Source organism: Quercus lobata, chromosome 5, assembly GCF_001633185.2.
Source record: "Quercus lobata isolate SW786 chromosome 5, ValleyOak3.0 Primary Assembly, whole genome shotgun sequence".
NCBI classification, from domain to species: Eukaryota; Viridiplantae; Streptophyta; class Magnoliopsida; order Fagales; family Fagaceae; genus Quercus; species Quercus lobata.
The window spans coordinates 45,190,878-45,205,018 of record NC_044908.1 but is presented as its reverse complement, the minus strand read 5'-3'; the positions used below and the strand labels follow the sequence as shown (position 1 = coordinate 45,205,018).

General features: G+C 42.2%; 1 protein-coding gene across 1 annotated transcript; it reads right to left on the bottom strand.

The window, feature by feature from the left end:
• Positions 1–9,411: 9,411 nt before the first annotated feature.
• Positions 9,412–10,080, bottom strand: LOC115990553. The gene has a single exon (XM_031114376.1). The coding sequence runs from the start codon at positions 10,078–10,080 to the stop codon at positions 9,412–9,414; it is 669 nt and encodes a 222-aa protein (XP_030970236.1).
• Between the last annotated feature and the right edge of the window lie 4,061 nt (positions 10,081–14,141).

Here is a 14,141-nt window from a genome sequence, read left to right as displayed (position 1 = left end):
GCAAGGGTTAGGCTCTTCACTGGGGGATTTCCTTGTCAGTCTATCTTATCTCATCTGTGACCGATTTCGTCAGTCCCATTAGATGCCCCCGGATTCTATGGTCGTTGGGACATGTCATGATGACCATAGAAGATGAAAGGTCCTTGGCCTTTGAGTGACTCTTAGGACTCCGTGCTATATTAAATGCGTAGTGGCGGCGCTACACGTTTCATGGCCACGTGGTGCATGCTTGTTGGTGGATTTTTTGCACGACCCTTGGGTTTCCCACCGCTTTTCAGTTATTTGGGTTTTAGTTTTTAAACTTCCTTTCATTTCCCCCTTTACTTTTCCTAATTTCCTTATTCATTGCTCTCAGTCTTTTCTTCCCCGTTTGTTCTTGCTACGCTCCAACTTTATTCCGATGATTCTCCTTCTCCAATTTGCGCTGCATTTTTTCAAGGTATGTTTCTCTTTTTCCTTTCCCTCTGTCTCCTTTTTCTTTCCCTTTGCTATCTGTTGTAAGTTTCTGATTTTTCCCTTTTTCTCGCTGTGATTGTCTTTGTTTTGTGGCTTTTAGGGTTTTAGTATTTACCTCATTCTTTTGCTTTTTTTTTTTCTGGGTGTCCATGATTGGTAGTTTTGAGGTTAGAATAGCTTGCCCCTCAATTTCTTTCCTTTTTGCATGTTTGGGGGGGTCTTTAGGTATTTTCCCAAACGTCGAGGACTTTGTTTTCATGGGTAACAGTTTAGGTGTTGCGTTGGCTAAGTTGTACCCTTTGCTCCGTTAATCCATTGATTGGTTTGCGGGTCTGATTAAAGAGTGGGGGACGATGTCTGAGGTTAGGTCCAGTGAACTCGACACTGGGTTGTCATCTAGTGGGGAGCCGATGGAGGGGGATACCGCCGTCTCTACTCCCCGAGAGGTTAGGGCTTTTTACCCCCTTGGGGAAGTGTGTGGGCTGGATGCTGAAACCATAGGTAGATTTAGAGATAGATTTTAATTTCCAGAGAGGGTTCGTGTTCGTCAGCCAAATGACGAGGATAGGGCTTGTCACTTCTTTCCTGGTGAGTTATGCTTCTATAAGGCTGCCTTTACTTATGGCCTTACGTTCCCCGTCCACCCTCTGATTATGGAACTTTTGGCACATTTTGGTATTGGCCTCGGGCAGCTTATGCCCAACTCTTGGAGGATAGTGGTGAATTGTATGGAAATATGGTTGGCCGCTATCGGGGACATGATTAAAGTTGTTGAGCCCGTCCATATGTACCGTTTGAAAGGGTCTAAAGAGTACTGGTATTATGAGTTAGTGCCCTAGGAAAGGAAAACCAAGATTGTCAAAGGTTTACCATCGTCCTTCAAGTATTGGAAATCAAGATTTTTCTTTGTGTCCGGGGATGACTTTGAGACTCCCTCCAGTTGGGATTGGGGAGATATCCCGAGGTTGCTCCGTCGGTGGGGAAACCCAACCTTAGGTGCGTCAGTATTTCTTCTCGTTGCTTTCAGTTTCGTTATGTTTGTTTTCTTCGTCACTAACTCCTTGTTTCTTGTTTTGTGTAGTGAAAAGACGACCTAAGCTCAAGAGTAGGTATAAGGAGCGCATTGATAAGGCCATAGAGTACGCACAGTCGATTGAAGATTAGGACGACCTGGTTGATCCACGGACCCTTGCTTTCTATCATCTTGGTCCTGACCCGTCCTCCTACGTTCTGCAAAGTCTTGACATTGAAGGAAAAAATAGTAAGTATTATGTTCGTCAGTATTTGAGATCGTTCGAATTGACTTTCTCTTAAGCCCTTGGATTTTTTTTTTTTTTTGACAAGTGTTTTCTTCTTACAGAGATGACGACCAAGTTCAATAAGGATATGTACGCAAAGATGAGGTCTAAGAAGGACAAGCCTTTGTCCAGCATCGGGAAGAAGGGGGTACGGGTAACCGGGAAAGGTCCGTCTGTTACGCCAGTTGATTCTGCTACTCCCATCGTCTCCGGTGTTGAAACTATGAGGACGGCCTCTCCAGCCACATCGGTTGAAGAGATTCCCACTCCTTTATCGAAAAGGCCACGCATATCAAGCAAGGAGAAGGAAAAGGCTGACTCTCATTCGTCCACCATATAGAGCGACAAAGGGCTGGCCATGGACAAGGTGCACGAGGTAGTGACGGCTGAGAACTTGAAGGTTTTTACTAGTGTGCCATTCAATGTGGTAGCAAATCAACAAGTCCACAAGCTCGTCCAGGTAATCTGCTTGTGCACTTCTTGTGTTTTCTCGAATTTATACTGATGACTTTATGTTCCTTTCCAGGTGTTGGGGGAGAGTCTCCACATTGCTATGGAGTACTTCACACAGGAAGCCAAGGTGGCATCACTAACGTCGAGGATGGAGACCTTGGAAGAGGAGAATTCCTCACAGAAGAGAAAGCTCATCGAATCTATGCACGAGGTCAATACTTTGAAGGAAAGCACCAAGACTTTGACTGACGATCTCCAGAATGAGCGTCAATTAACGTTGGAGAAGGACGAGCAACTTCTGGAAGCTAAGGAAAAGCTTAAGACAATTGCTGCCAGGTCTGTCGAGGCTTTCCAACAAACTGAGGAGTACAACATTGTGCTCTTCAGTTGGTACTTCAAAGGCTTTGAGCTTCTAAGGTGGTACCTCATTAAGCATCCCACTGGAGTTGATCTGCAGAACTTGGATCTTGAAGTAGTGGACCAGGAGATGGCGATTGACGAGGCTGCCCAATCTTCCGCTCCTGAGGATGACGCCCCTGAAAAGGCTCCTGCCGACGATGCTGTGGCTGGTGATGACGTTGCTATTGGTGATGACGCCGCTGTATGCCCCCGAACCTAAAACTTGTGAAAAATTTTCTTTTTTTTTTTTTTTTAGCTCACCATGTTTTGGGCTTTTTGTACATCTAATTTCGGAACAATCTAATCTATTTTGAAAACTATTTTTGTTGCCCAGTGTTTATGGGCTCTTAGATGTGAACATAGTGTAATTGCCCGTCATGTTGGGCTTTTTTAAATTCAAGGTTGTTATCTTATTTGCTTGATTACTTACTTGTTCGTCATATGCTTGTGGTGTTTTGCATTTGTCCACGCCTTGTACTTAGCAGAAATCAGTAACTTTTTCTCTTTCTTTCATCACTGATTTGCTACTTAGTCTCATAATCCTTCCGGGGAGCTTGAATGCAGCCTGAGCTTTGTTTTGATTTGTTGCAAGGTTCTTGTCCCTTTTTTTTTCCTTCTAGATTCCATTTTCGTATGTGGCTTCGTCAGTAACCAACATCTGTCGGGTAAAGTATTGTCACTTAGTCATTTTGTTGTTTGACTTAAACCCGTCTTACACCCATTTAAGGGATCTTGTCATGTTTTATGGATTCGTCAGTAACTTACATCCGTTAAGGCGGAATCTTGTTACTTAACCGTTTGACTTACACCAATTTAAGGGATCTTATCATGTTTTATGACTTCGTCAGTAACTTACATCCGTCAATGCAGAATCTTGTTACTTAACCGTTTGACTTACACCCATTTAAGGGATCTTGTCATGTTTTATGGCTTCGTTAGTAACTTACATCCGTCAAGGCAGAATCTTGTTACTTAACCGTTTTTAGTTTCACTGCTGACTGGACCTGTTTGCACAAAGGTACTGGATGAATAATTCTTTTATTAATTTCAAGAATGAACATATTTACTTGATACATCTATTGGTGGTACTTCTTCAAGTGCTCAATGTTCCATGGTCGAGGGAGTTTCTGTCCATCCATGGTTTCCAGGTGATAACTGCCTTGCCTAGAGTAGTGGATGACTCGGTAAGGTCCTTCCCAATTAGGGCCAAGCTTTCCTTGGTTAGGATCTCTAGTTGCTGTGGTAACCTTGCGTAGGACGAGGTCACCTATGTCAAGTCGTCTGAGTTTCACCCTCTTATTGTAGTATTCGGCCATCTTCTGCTGGTACTTAGTCACTCTGTTGGAAGCTTTGTCTCGTATTTTGTCCAGACAATCCAGATTGAGTCGCAGTTGATCATCATTGCCTTCTTCGTTGAATGCCTCTCATCTGATGCTAGTTACTCCTAGTTCGACCAGGATCACTACTTCAGTGCCATAGGTGAGCCTGAAGGGGGTTTCTCCCATAGGGGTTCTTACTGTAGTTCTATAAGCCCACAGGACATTGGGCAATTCTTCTGGCAAGGCGCCCTTCGCGTCGTCCAGCTTGGCTTTGATAATCTTAAGCAGTGTCTGATTAGTTACTTCCATTTGTCCATTCGCCTAGGGATGCCCTGGGGATGAAAATTGGTTCCTGATGCCTAGGTTTGAATAGAAGTCCCTAAAGCCTTGGCTGTCAAACTGCCGCCCGTTGTTTGATATGATCGTCAATGGAATCCCGAACCTGCTGATGACTTGCATAATTGAGTGTAATTTATCACTTCTCAACTTTAAACTTTAGTCTAATTTTATTTATTTTGTTGATTTTAGACTTGATTTTTGTTATTTAAATTTTATTCCAGATTTGAAGAAAATAAAGATTTATTCAAATAAAAGAAATATGAAGCATCTAAAGAGAATATTTTTGGCCTTGGAAGTTGGCAAGAAAAAGAGAATGAGGCGCTGAAAAAGAAAGATGAAAAGGAGGCGCTAAACAAAAAGAGAAGGTGTGCTGAAAACAAAACCAACAAAAAGAAAAAAAGGCTGAAACAAAACAAAAATAGGCTGAAACATTGGTGTGGGCTGAACTAAAAAAGGTTTTGGGCTGAGGCAAAAACGTTCTGAACTGAAAAAAAGGTTTTGGGCAAAATTGAAAAAGGTTTTGGGCTGAAGCAAAAAACGTTTTGGGCTGAAAAAAATGTTTTTGGGCTCAAGAGAGAATTGTTTTGGGCTGAAAAAAAGGGCACACGTGAACTGAAAAGAAAAGAAAGGCAGGAAGAAAAGAAACAAAAGGGGAGGCTGAAAAGAAACAAAAGGGGGCACTGAAAACAGAAGCAAGAAAAAAAAAAAAAAAAAGATGCTGAAACAAGAAGAAAAGAAGGAGAAAAGAAGAAGGGGTGCTGAACTGAACAGAGGCTGAACGAGATCTATTGAGTATTCTTTTTCTTCCCAATCTTCTCAGAAAAAATTATGGTGAACTCGTTTGTGTTGGATTTAATTTTTAGCATGAACTAAACTTTCTTTATTCTAGGAAAACGATGTAATCTAGTTCCAAACTATGCTTGCTTTTCTATGTTAATTTGAACAAATTCTCTTCATGTTTGTCTGATTTATTCTAAGCTTATTGCTTCTAATTAACTGGCCATTAATTAGATGATTTTAATCTTATGATTTGCTGTTGAAAGAGAGAATTATATGATAGATCTTGAATATTTCAGCATAGGTAAATATAGAGATCGAAAGACTTGTATAAACCTATGTAGTATTAAAATCATTGGTCTTATTGCTTTCTTGCTTTATTAAATTGCATACTCTTGTGTAAAATGATGAACAAGAATGTTTCCAATTGACTATCGAAAGAGGCTTTTGGAAGAGTTTGGAGATTGTTAACAAACAAAGAAAATTAAATTCAATTAGCTAGATGAGTAAAGCATAGTGAGGAATTAGGTAAAATCGATTTCCTAGAAGTTTTCTTCCCATTAAATTGATTTTTGAGCAACATTTTTTTTTCCTTTGCGTATTTTCTTTAATTTGATTTTATTTTAAATTCCAATTACAAAAAACCTTAGTGAGTTCTCCAGATAAAATCAAGATTAGCATAGTTTTGGTATTTGTCAAAAGTAAGTTAACAATCCCTGAGGACGATACTCTTCTCATCACTTTACTATAAAATTATGATATTGTGCACTTACAGTTTTGCACTGATCACCTATAAATTATATTCTTCCATACAAAGTTTCTAATTCTTGCTTCAGTGATTGTTGCTAGGGCCTCTACTTCGACCCACTTTGTGAAGTAGTCAATAGCAACTAGTAGAAATTTTACCTGACCTTTACCTTGGGGTAGTGGACTGACGATGACAATTCCCCATTGCACAAATGGCCACGGGGAGGCTATTGTCGTCAGTCTCTCTGCTGGAAGTCACCGGACGTTCCCGTATCTTTGGCACTTGTCACACTTCTTGACGAGCTCCACTGCATCCACCTACATAGTAGGCCAGAAATAACCTGTTTGAATTACCTTATTCACCAGGGACCTAGGACTGGCATGGTTACCACAAATCCCTTGGTGGATTTCTTCCAGTATGTACTTGGCTGCTTCTTCGTCGACACACTTCAAGTAAGGCATGGAAAAGCCTCTCTTGTATATGGTGTCATTAAGGATCGTAAATCTGGCCGCCCTCTTCTTGATCTTTTTGGCCTCTTCCATATTCTGAGGGAGATTCCCATCGTGGAGGAAAGATATTATTCGTGTCATCCAGCCACTTGTGCTCTGGATTATGAATGCTGGAACTTCTTCAATGTTGGGGTGTTTCTGGACTTCCATTGCCAAGCCCATGCTTATCCCCTCTTCTTCTAACGATGTAAGCTTCGAAACTTTGTTTGCCTCCATATTCTGGCTTCTTAGGATCTGTACGAATTCCACCTTATCGAACTCCTGAGTCAGGTATCTCGTCAGCCTGAGGTATTTCTGCATTCTCTCTTCCTTTGCTTCATACTCTCCCTTGATTTGTCCGATCACTAGCTTTGAATCATTTTGGACTAACAGGTTCTTAGCTCCTAGCACTTTTCCGAGCCTATATCCCGTCAGTATTCCTTCATATTCAGCTTCATTGTTGGTAGCCGAAAATTTCAGTTGAACCCCATATTTAAGCGTATCTCCATCAAGGGTAGTTATGAGGACCCCTACTCCCTCCTCTTTTGGGCTGACGAACCATCAGTCTGTATCGTCCATTGCTCGGATTCATCAGTGAGCCTATCCTCTTCCGGAAAGGTGAACTCCGCAATGAAGTCTGCCAAAGCTTGTGCTTTGATGGCTGTTCTGGGATGGTGCTTAATATCAAATTGACTGAGTTCAATTGCCCATTGGATCATTCTTCCGGCTACCTCAGGTTTGTTCATGGATTTTTTGATAAGTTGGTCCGTCATCAACAGGATAGGATTCGCCTAAAAATATTGCCTTAGTTTGCATGAGGCTACTATTAACGCAAACGCAATCTTTTCAATCCTTGGATACCTGGACTCAGCCCCTTGGAAGGCTTGGCTGACGTAGTAAACTGGGAGTTGTTTCTTACCTTCTTCTCTAATCAGGGCTGCACTCACCGCTGTGGCTGATACAACCAAGTACAAATATAGGTCTTCCCCTTCCTTGGACGAACTTAAGAGGGGTGGATTACTCAGGTAACATTTGAGTTCTTGGAACACTACTTCACCTTCGTCGGTCCAGGCGAAAGCCTACTTTAAGGTCTTGAAAAAGGGTAGGCACTTGTCCGTCGCTCTAGAGACGAACTTGTTTAAAGCTACAATCCTTCATGTGAGCTTCTGGACTTCCTTGACGGTCTTGGGCGATGCCATGTTGATTATGGCTTGCACTTTCTCCGAGTTTGCTTCTATTTCTCTCTAGGACACCATGAATCCCAAGAACTTCCCTGAAGCTACACCAAAAACACACTTACTAGGATTCAACCTCATCTGGTATTTTTTGAGGGTGGCAAACGTCTCCTTCAGGTCATCCAGATGCGCGAGCTCTTCCTTACTCTTGATGAGCATATCATCTACATATAGTTCCATATTCCTACCAATTTATTGGTTGAACATTTTGTTCACTAGTCTCTGATACGTAGCTCCGACATTCTTTAATCCAAAAGGCATAACCTTGTAAAAATAGAGTCTTTGACTCATGATGAAAGCAGTTTTCTCCTGATCTTCTTCAGCCATCCTTATTTGGTTATATCCTGAGAAAGTGTCCATGAACGTCAGCAACTTGTGTCTGGTTGTAGAATCCATAAGCTGGTCTATTCTCGGTAGAAGGAAGCTATCCTTCGGGCATGCTTTGTTCAGGTCCGTGAAGTCCACACACATTCTCCATTTCCCATTTGCTTTCTTCACCAACACAATGTTTGCGAGCCATTCAGGATAGTATACTTCCCTGATGAAACCTGTCATCAATATCTTGGTAACCTCATCTGTAACTGCTTGGTCTCATTCTAGGGCGAATACTCTTCATCTTTGCTGGACGGGTTTTCTTTCCGGGTTCACATTCAACTTATGCTAAATGACTTCTGGAGCTATGCCCGGCATGTCCTCGTGGCTCCATGTGAAGACATCTAGGTTTTCTTTCAGGAACTGGATGAGCCTTGTTCTCATCTCAGGGCTTAACGTCGTCCCTATTTTCATCATCTTGTTTGCTTCTCCTTTGGCCAGCTCCACTGTTTCCAGGGCTTCCATTTTATCTTCTTTCTTCTATTCAATCATCCATGTGTGGTTCTCCTTTGCAGCCAGGACGGCTTGATAACACTCCCTGGCTAAGACTTGATCTCCTTTTACTTCGCTGACACCATTATCCGTCAGGAATTTTACCTTCAAGCAATATGTTGACATGGCTGCTTTCCATTTGTTAAGTGTGGGCCTCCCAATCATCACATTATAAGATTACAGGCAATCTACTACTAGGAAATCTAATTGACGTGTCAACTATGCCGGGTAAGTCCCCACTATTACTGTCAGCGTCACTATGCCCCTAGGATATACCCTGTCTCCACTGAAACTGACGAGGGGGGAGTCAAATGAACGCAATCTCCTTGGATCCAGCTTCAGCTGTTGGAAGGCAGGGAGGTAGATGATGTCGGTGGAGCTACCGTTGTCCACAAGGATCCTTTTGGTGTTGAATCCCTCTATATTCAGCATTATAACCAATGGGTCATTATGAGGCTGCTTCACTCCCCGAGCATCCACTTCATTGAAGGACATGTCCTGGTTTATCCGTTGTTGTTTGAACGGAGGTATCATGTGGATGCTATTCACCTGTCTTTGGTATGCTTTCTTAAGGGATCTGAATGATCCTCCTGTGAAGGGCCCTCCTGTAATCGTCTTTATCTCCCCGATCACGTTCTTTGTAGGTCGGAATGGCTGATCGTCATTCCTAGAAGAGGACTCATGCTGACCCTTATTACCATCCCTAAACTTGTTATATTCTCCCTTCTTCACGTCTTTCTGTAACTTACCCTTCTGTATCAACTCTTCTATCTGTTCCTTTAGGTCCCTACAATCTTCCATGTTATGGTCATGATCCTTGTGGAATTGGAAGTACTTGTTCTTGTCACGGACCATAGGAGATGAGTGTAATGGTCTCGGCCATTTGAGATAGTGTTCGTCCTTAATCTGCATTTAAATTTTGTCAATAGGCATAACTAGAGGGGTAAACTTTACCGTCCAAGGACCTTTGTCTTCTTTCCTTCTGTTTCTGTCATTATTCCAACGATCTGGGCGTTCCCTCTTTTGACCCCTACGCTAGTCATCCCTTCTTCCTTTGTCCCCTAGCCTCTCCACGTCTTTTATGGCTGCTAAAGTATCTTCGGCATTTATGTACTTCTGTGCTTTTATAAGCATTTCCGCCATCATCTTTGGAGGGTTCTTCACGAGTGAAGCCACAAGATCTCTGGATCTCAGTCCTGCTTTGAAGGTCGTCAGCTGTACTTTGTCATCAACTTCGTCTACTTCGAGGGTCTCCCGAGTAAAATGTTTCACATATGACCTCAAGGTTTCCTTTTCTCCTCGCTTAATGGTGAGTAAGTGATCCGCTGGCCTCTTAGGAAACTGCCCCCAAATGAAGTGAAGCAAGAAAGCGCTGCTTAACTGTTCGAAGTTGTCGATGGATGATGTGGGCAACTTTGTGAACCATTCCCTTGCAGCCCCTTTGAGAGTGGTGGGAAAGGAACGACACAATATCTCATCGGGTGGCTGTTGAAGGCCCAATGTCGTTTTGAAGGTATTGAGGTGATCCTGAGGGTCTTTGAGCCCGTCGTACGGCTCAAGCTGACGTAAATGGAATTTTGATGGCACAGAGCATTCAAGGACGGCTGTAGTGAAAGGTGAATCCGTGGCCCTTACCATTCTGTCTACGCTTTGGTCTGTCTTCACCTTAATGGCATTCCTCAACTCGTCCATCTCCTTCCTCATCTCTTGAAGGAGATTAGAATTCTATTCGTCCGGAGTAGGTCTTTGATGAATACTCCTCCTATGGCTGTCCCTTTCCCCCTCCACGTTATCCTTGGACCGATTCTCTTCCTGCTGAGCCTGTTGAAGCCGTAGCTTCATTTCCTAATTTTGTTTGGTGAGTTCTTCAATAGTGGCCGCAAGAGCTTGAACTTGCTGGGCCAAGGCTACGGAATCTAGATTGGATTCCATCTGAATGTAGAAGTTGATGGAAACTACGTTTTCAAATGTGAATCTGAAAATGTCGTCCCCACAGACGCCGCCAAATTGATGAAGCATGAGTCCGTCAGTCGATATAGGCAGATGGAACCAACCTCCGGTCTGCGTGAACGTATCCTCAGAGATGGTCACCGGTGTGGTGCCTGCCACAACGTCTTCGATGCCAAAGTTAGAACAGGAAAGCACTTTGTGAAATGAAATAGACTAGTAAGATAATAATGAGTGCTTCCTAGAGTGTGTATATACCTTCTATTGGCAATGTGAGGAGCTTTATATATGTTGCCTTAGGGTTCTAGCCATTGTGATTGGCATTATGGTGTTAATGTCTTCCTTTGGTAATGCCTCCTGCTTTCAATGTGCTTTCAACGGTTTGTACAGTTGATTCTGTAACCATCTGAGGTGTTATTGATGGCATTGAATGGTCCAGCTGTCTTCATCACTGAAGTAGGCAAGGGTTAGGCTCTTCACTGGGGGATTTCCTCGTCAGTCTATCTTATCTCGTCTGTGGCCGATTTCGTCAATCCCATCACTCTTTTCTAAGGAAGATAGGGGCATGAGATCCAATGTCTTCAAGGGAGGTGGACAAACCTGAGCAGTAATAGCACCTTCAGTCTGGACAACCTCGTCACGGCTAGCAAGTTCTTTCTCGTTGTTTTCCTTCATTGTTACCATTCTTGAAAATGGTCGTCAAAGCTTAAAACGGACTAATAAAACAAAAATAATAAAAAATAATGAAAAGAAAAGGAAGCTTACTTCGACAAGTGGCAGTCTTGTATGACAAAGCTTCCTTAAACAACTCAAGACCAAGAACCCAGCAGGCAAGACGATGTAAAGTCGTCAAAGAGTAAAAAATCCTATCAGGGAAGCAGTGAGCTTGTTAGACCCTCTCTAAGAGCGCATTGTTTAAGCTTGGACAAGTTACAACTAAGGGTGTGCATAAGTCGGGTTGGGTCGGGTCAAGGGGATTTTCTGACCCAACCCACCATGGTGGGTTAAAAAAGATTCAACCCAACCCAACCCATCACATAAGTCCAACACAACCCACATGGGTCGGGTTGGGCAATTTTTTTTTTTATTACCATTATTATTAAATTGAGTAGAAAAATATAAATATATTTAAAAAAGAACCCAGAGATTCATATCAATGTAACTCCTTAAAGGCAAACAACACTAATGTCTAAACAACAATAGTAAAAACAATAGAGAGAATGCCAGACAGAGACAAACCTGCAAACCAAGATAGAGAGAAAGAGACACAGCAAGTCAGCAAGAGAAAATATTGTAACATAAGAAATAGACCTGTAAGTTGAGACAAAGCAAAAACATTTAAAAATCAGCCAAAAGAAAACTAAGAAATCAACAAAGCAAAAGCTAAACATTGATCCACCATGGCAAGAGAGATAAGCAGATAGAGCGAGAGAGAGGAGAGAGAGAAGCTAGAAAAAGAGAAACAGAGCAAGAGAGGGAAACCCAAATACCTGCACCTAACACCGGAAAAGAGAACCACCAGAGTAAGGAAGAGGCCTGTGGTTGATACAAATGCAAAATCATATAAAAATCAGTAAAAAGAAAACTAAGAAATCAACAAAGCAAAAAGTAAATACTGATCCACTACGGTAAGAGAGATAAACAGAGAGAGAGAGAGAGAGAGAGAGAGAGAGAGAGAGAACATTGAGAAACTTTACCTAACACTAGAAGAGAGAGCTACCACTGGAAAGATGAAACCACCATCGAGGCGGTGATGATAGCTAATGGACGACAGTGGCTCAATAGAGGGAGAGAGGGTTAGGGTTCAAAAGGGAGTGAAATGGGAGAGGGGAGTGAGAGGCGGCACATTAAGAGAAAAGGTTCTAGGGTTTGTGTGAACTAATTGACTTTTATATAGGATAGGAAGAGCTGGTTATTTAAAAAAAAATTATTAATTATATAATATATTTTAAATATATATTAAATATATGGATGGGTCGGGTCGGGTTTGGCAGGTTTGAAATTTTATGACCTGAGCCCAACCCACCAAACCTTAAAAACTGACCTAACCTTGGGTCGGGTCAGTTTTGGTAGGTTGGCGGGTTGGCGGGTTGGCTACACACCTAGTTATAGCTGCAAAAGGAGAAACAAAGTTAAATGGGAAAAGAAAAGAAGATTTAGACTAGTAAAAAAAAAAAAAAAACAGAGGTTACCCTCAAGATGAAGACGACCCTAGTCACCAACCAATGGAGGGAAAGTATCCCTACTAACCTCGATGGGGTCTCCAGCCCAAGGACTAGAAACAAAAAAGAACTCTTTCTTCCACTCTCTATCAGACATAGGAAGAGACCTTATCATCCTACAGTCTGAGCCTCTAACAAAAAACTAGTAAAAGCCAAGGGATTGGTTAATCCCAGAAGGTTTATAACAATAGAGAAACTCGTCCACAGTATAAGGACCATTCCCCTCAAAAACTTCTCTCCACAACACTTGCAATGCCACGATGATTCGCCAACCATTGGGGTTAAGTTGATTGCGGGTAATGCCTAACCTAGTTAAAATCTCCCTAGCAAAAGCATCCAAAGGAAGTCTAAGACCACCTAACATGTAAGCCTCATATATACCCAACCTTGGGGAGTTGGGAGTACAACACCATTCCCCAGTAGCTAGAAGACAAGTGTGGATATCGTTAGGGATTTGATATTCACCCCTGAGTTTGTATAATTTTTCTACGTCTGTTGAAGACAGTATATTCAAAGCACAACAGACCATAGCATCGTCTTTTGATTGAATTGGGGAAGGAATGGGCTTTGGAGGAGCGGTACACAGGCCAACAGACAATCCTAAAGCTGCCATTCTCCTCATCTCTTCCTGAAAAACCTCTAAAAGAATCCCAGGGGTCCCAGACAAATACACTTCATCTGAAGAACTACTCTCACTACTACTACCTCCATTACTATTGCTCTCATTGTGATACTCGTCTATCTCCCTATCATCCCTATCGCTAGACGAAGACACCACTATCTCAACCCTTTATAAATGAATGCATAAGAGAAAACATATAGATGAAAAGGAGGGGATACCTGATGCTATACAAAGCGGACTAAGGACAAAAGAGGATTGCTAAATAAGGCGTGAAGGACGAGCAAAGACAAGAGTGTCAGAAGAGAAAATATGAGAAAGTGGGAGGGTAAAAGAGGTATTGGTCTATTTATAGGCAACAGGGTGGGACAATGAAATGACATGGACCAACCAGATGACAACACGTGGTAACTCTCACAAAGAATGAAGCGACATGACAACTAGACCGTTATGACCAAGCCACGTAGCAGTATGCATGACATTTAATCCCAGCGAGTCCCAGAACACCACATGGTAAAAGTCATCGACGAATGACAAAATGCCATGTGTAAAAAAAAATTATATATAGAAATATGGACGACCCATGAACAAGGGTGCAACTAATGGTGATTTAACCAATCTCATTCGTTCATGATGGACGTGGTCCAGAGTAATCCACAGAAGAAGAGGCCAAGAAGAGAGCATCATAAAGAATGAAGATGTGCCGTCCAAAGAAAGGAAGATCGTCCAAAATGATATTACTCGTCCACATCCTGGGAATGTATGGATGACCATCCAACACTTTGCCAATTTTAGAGGATTTTCTACAAGCACCAAATAATTGGACCACATTCTACTCTTCCGAGATGTGGGGTGAATTCCCCAAAATTCGCTCCATTCTCTCCACTAACACCACACATCTCCCATGCTGGTAATGGATCCAAACAAGTAGACCCACTAAAAACTCTCTATAAAAGGGACTTAACCCCATCAGCCTA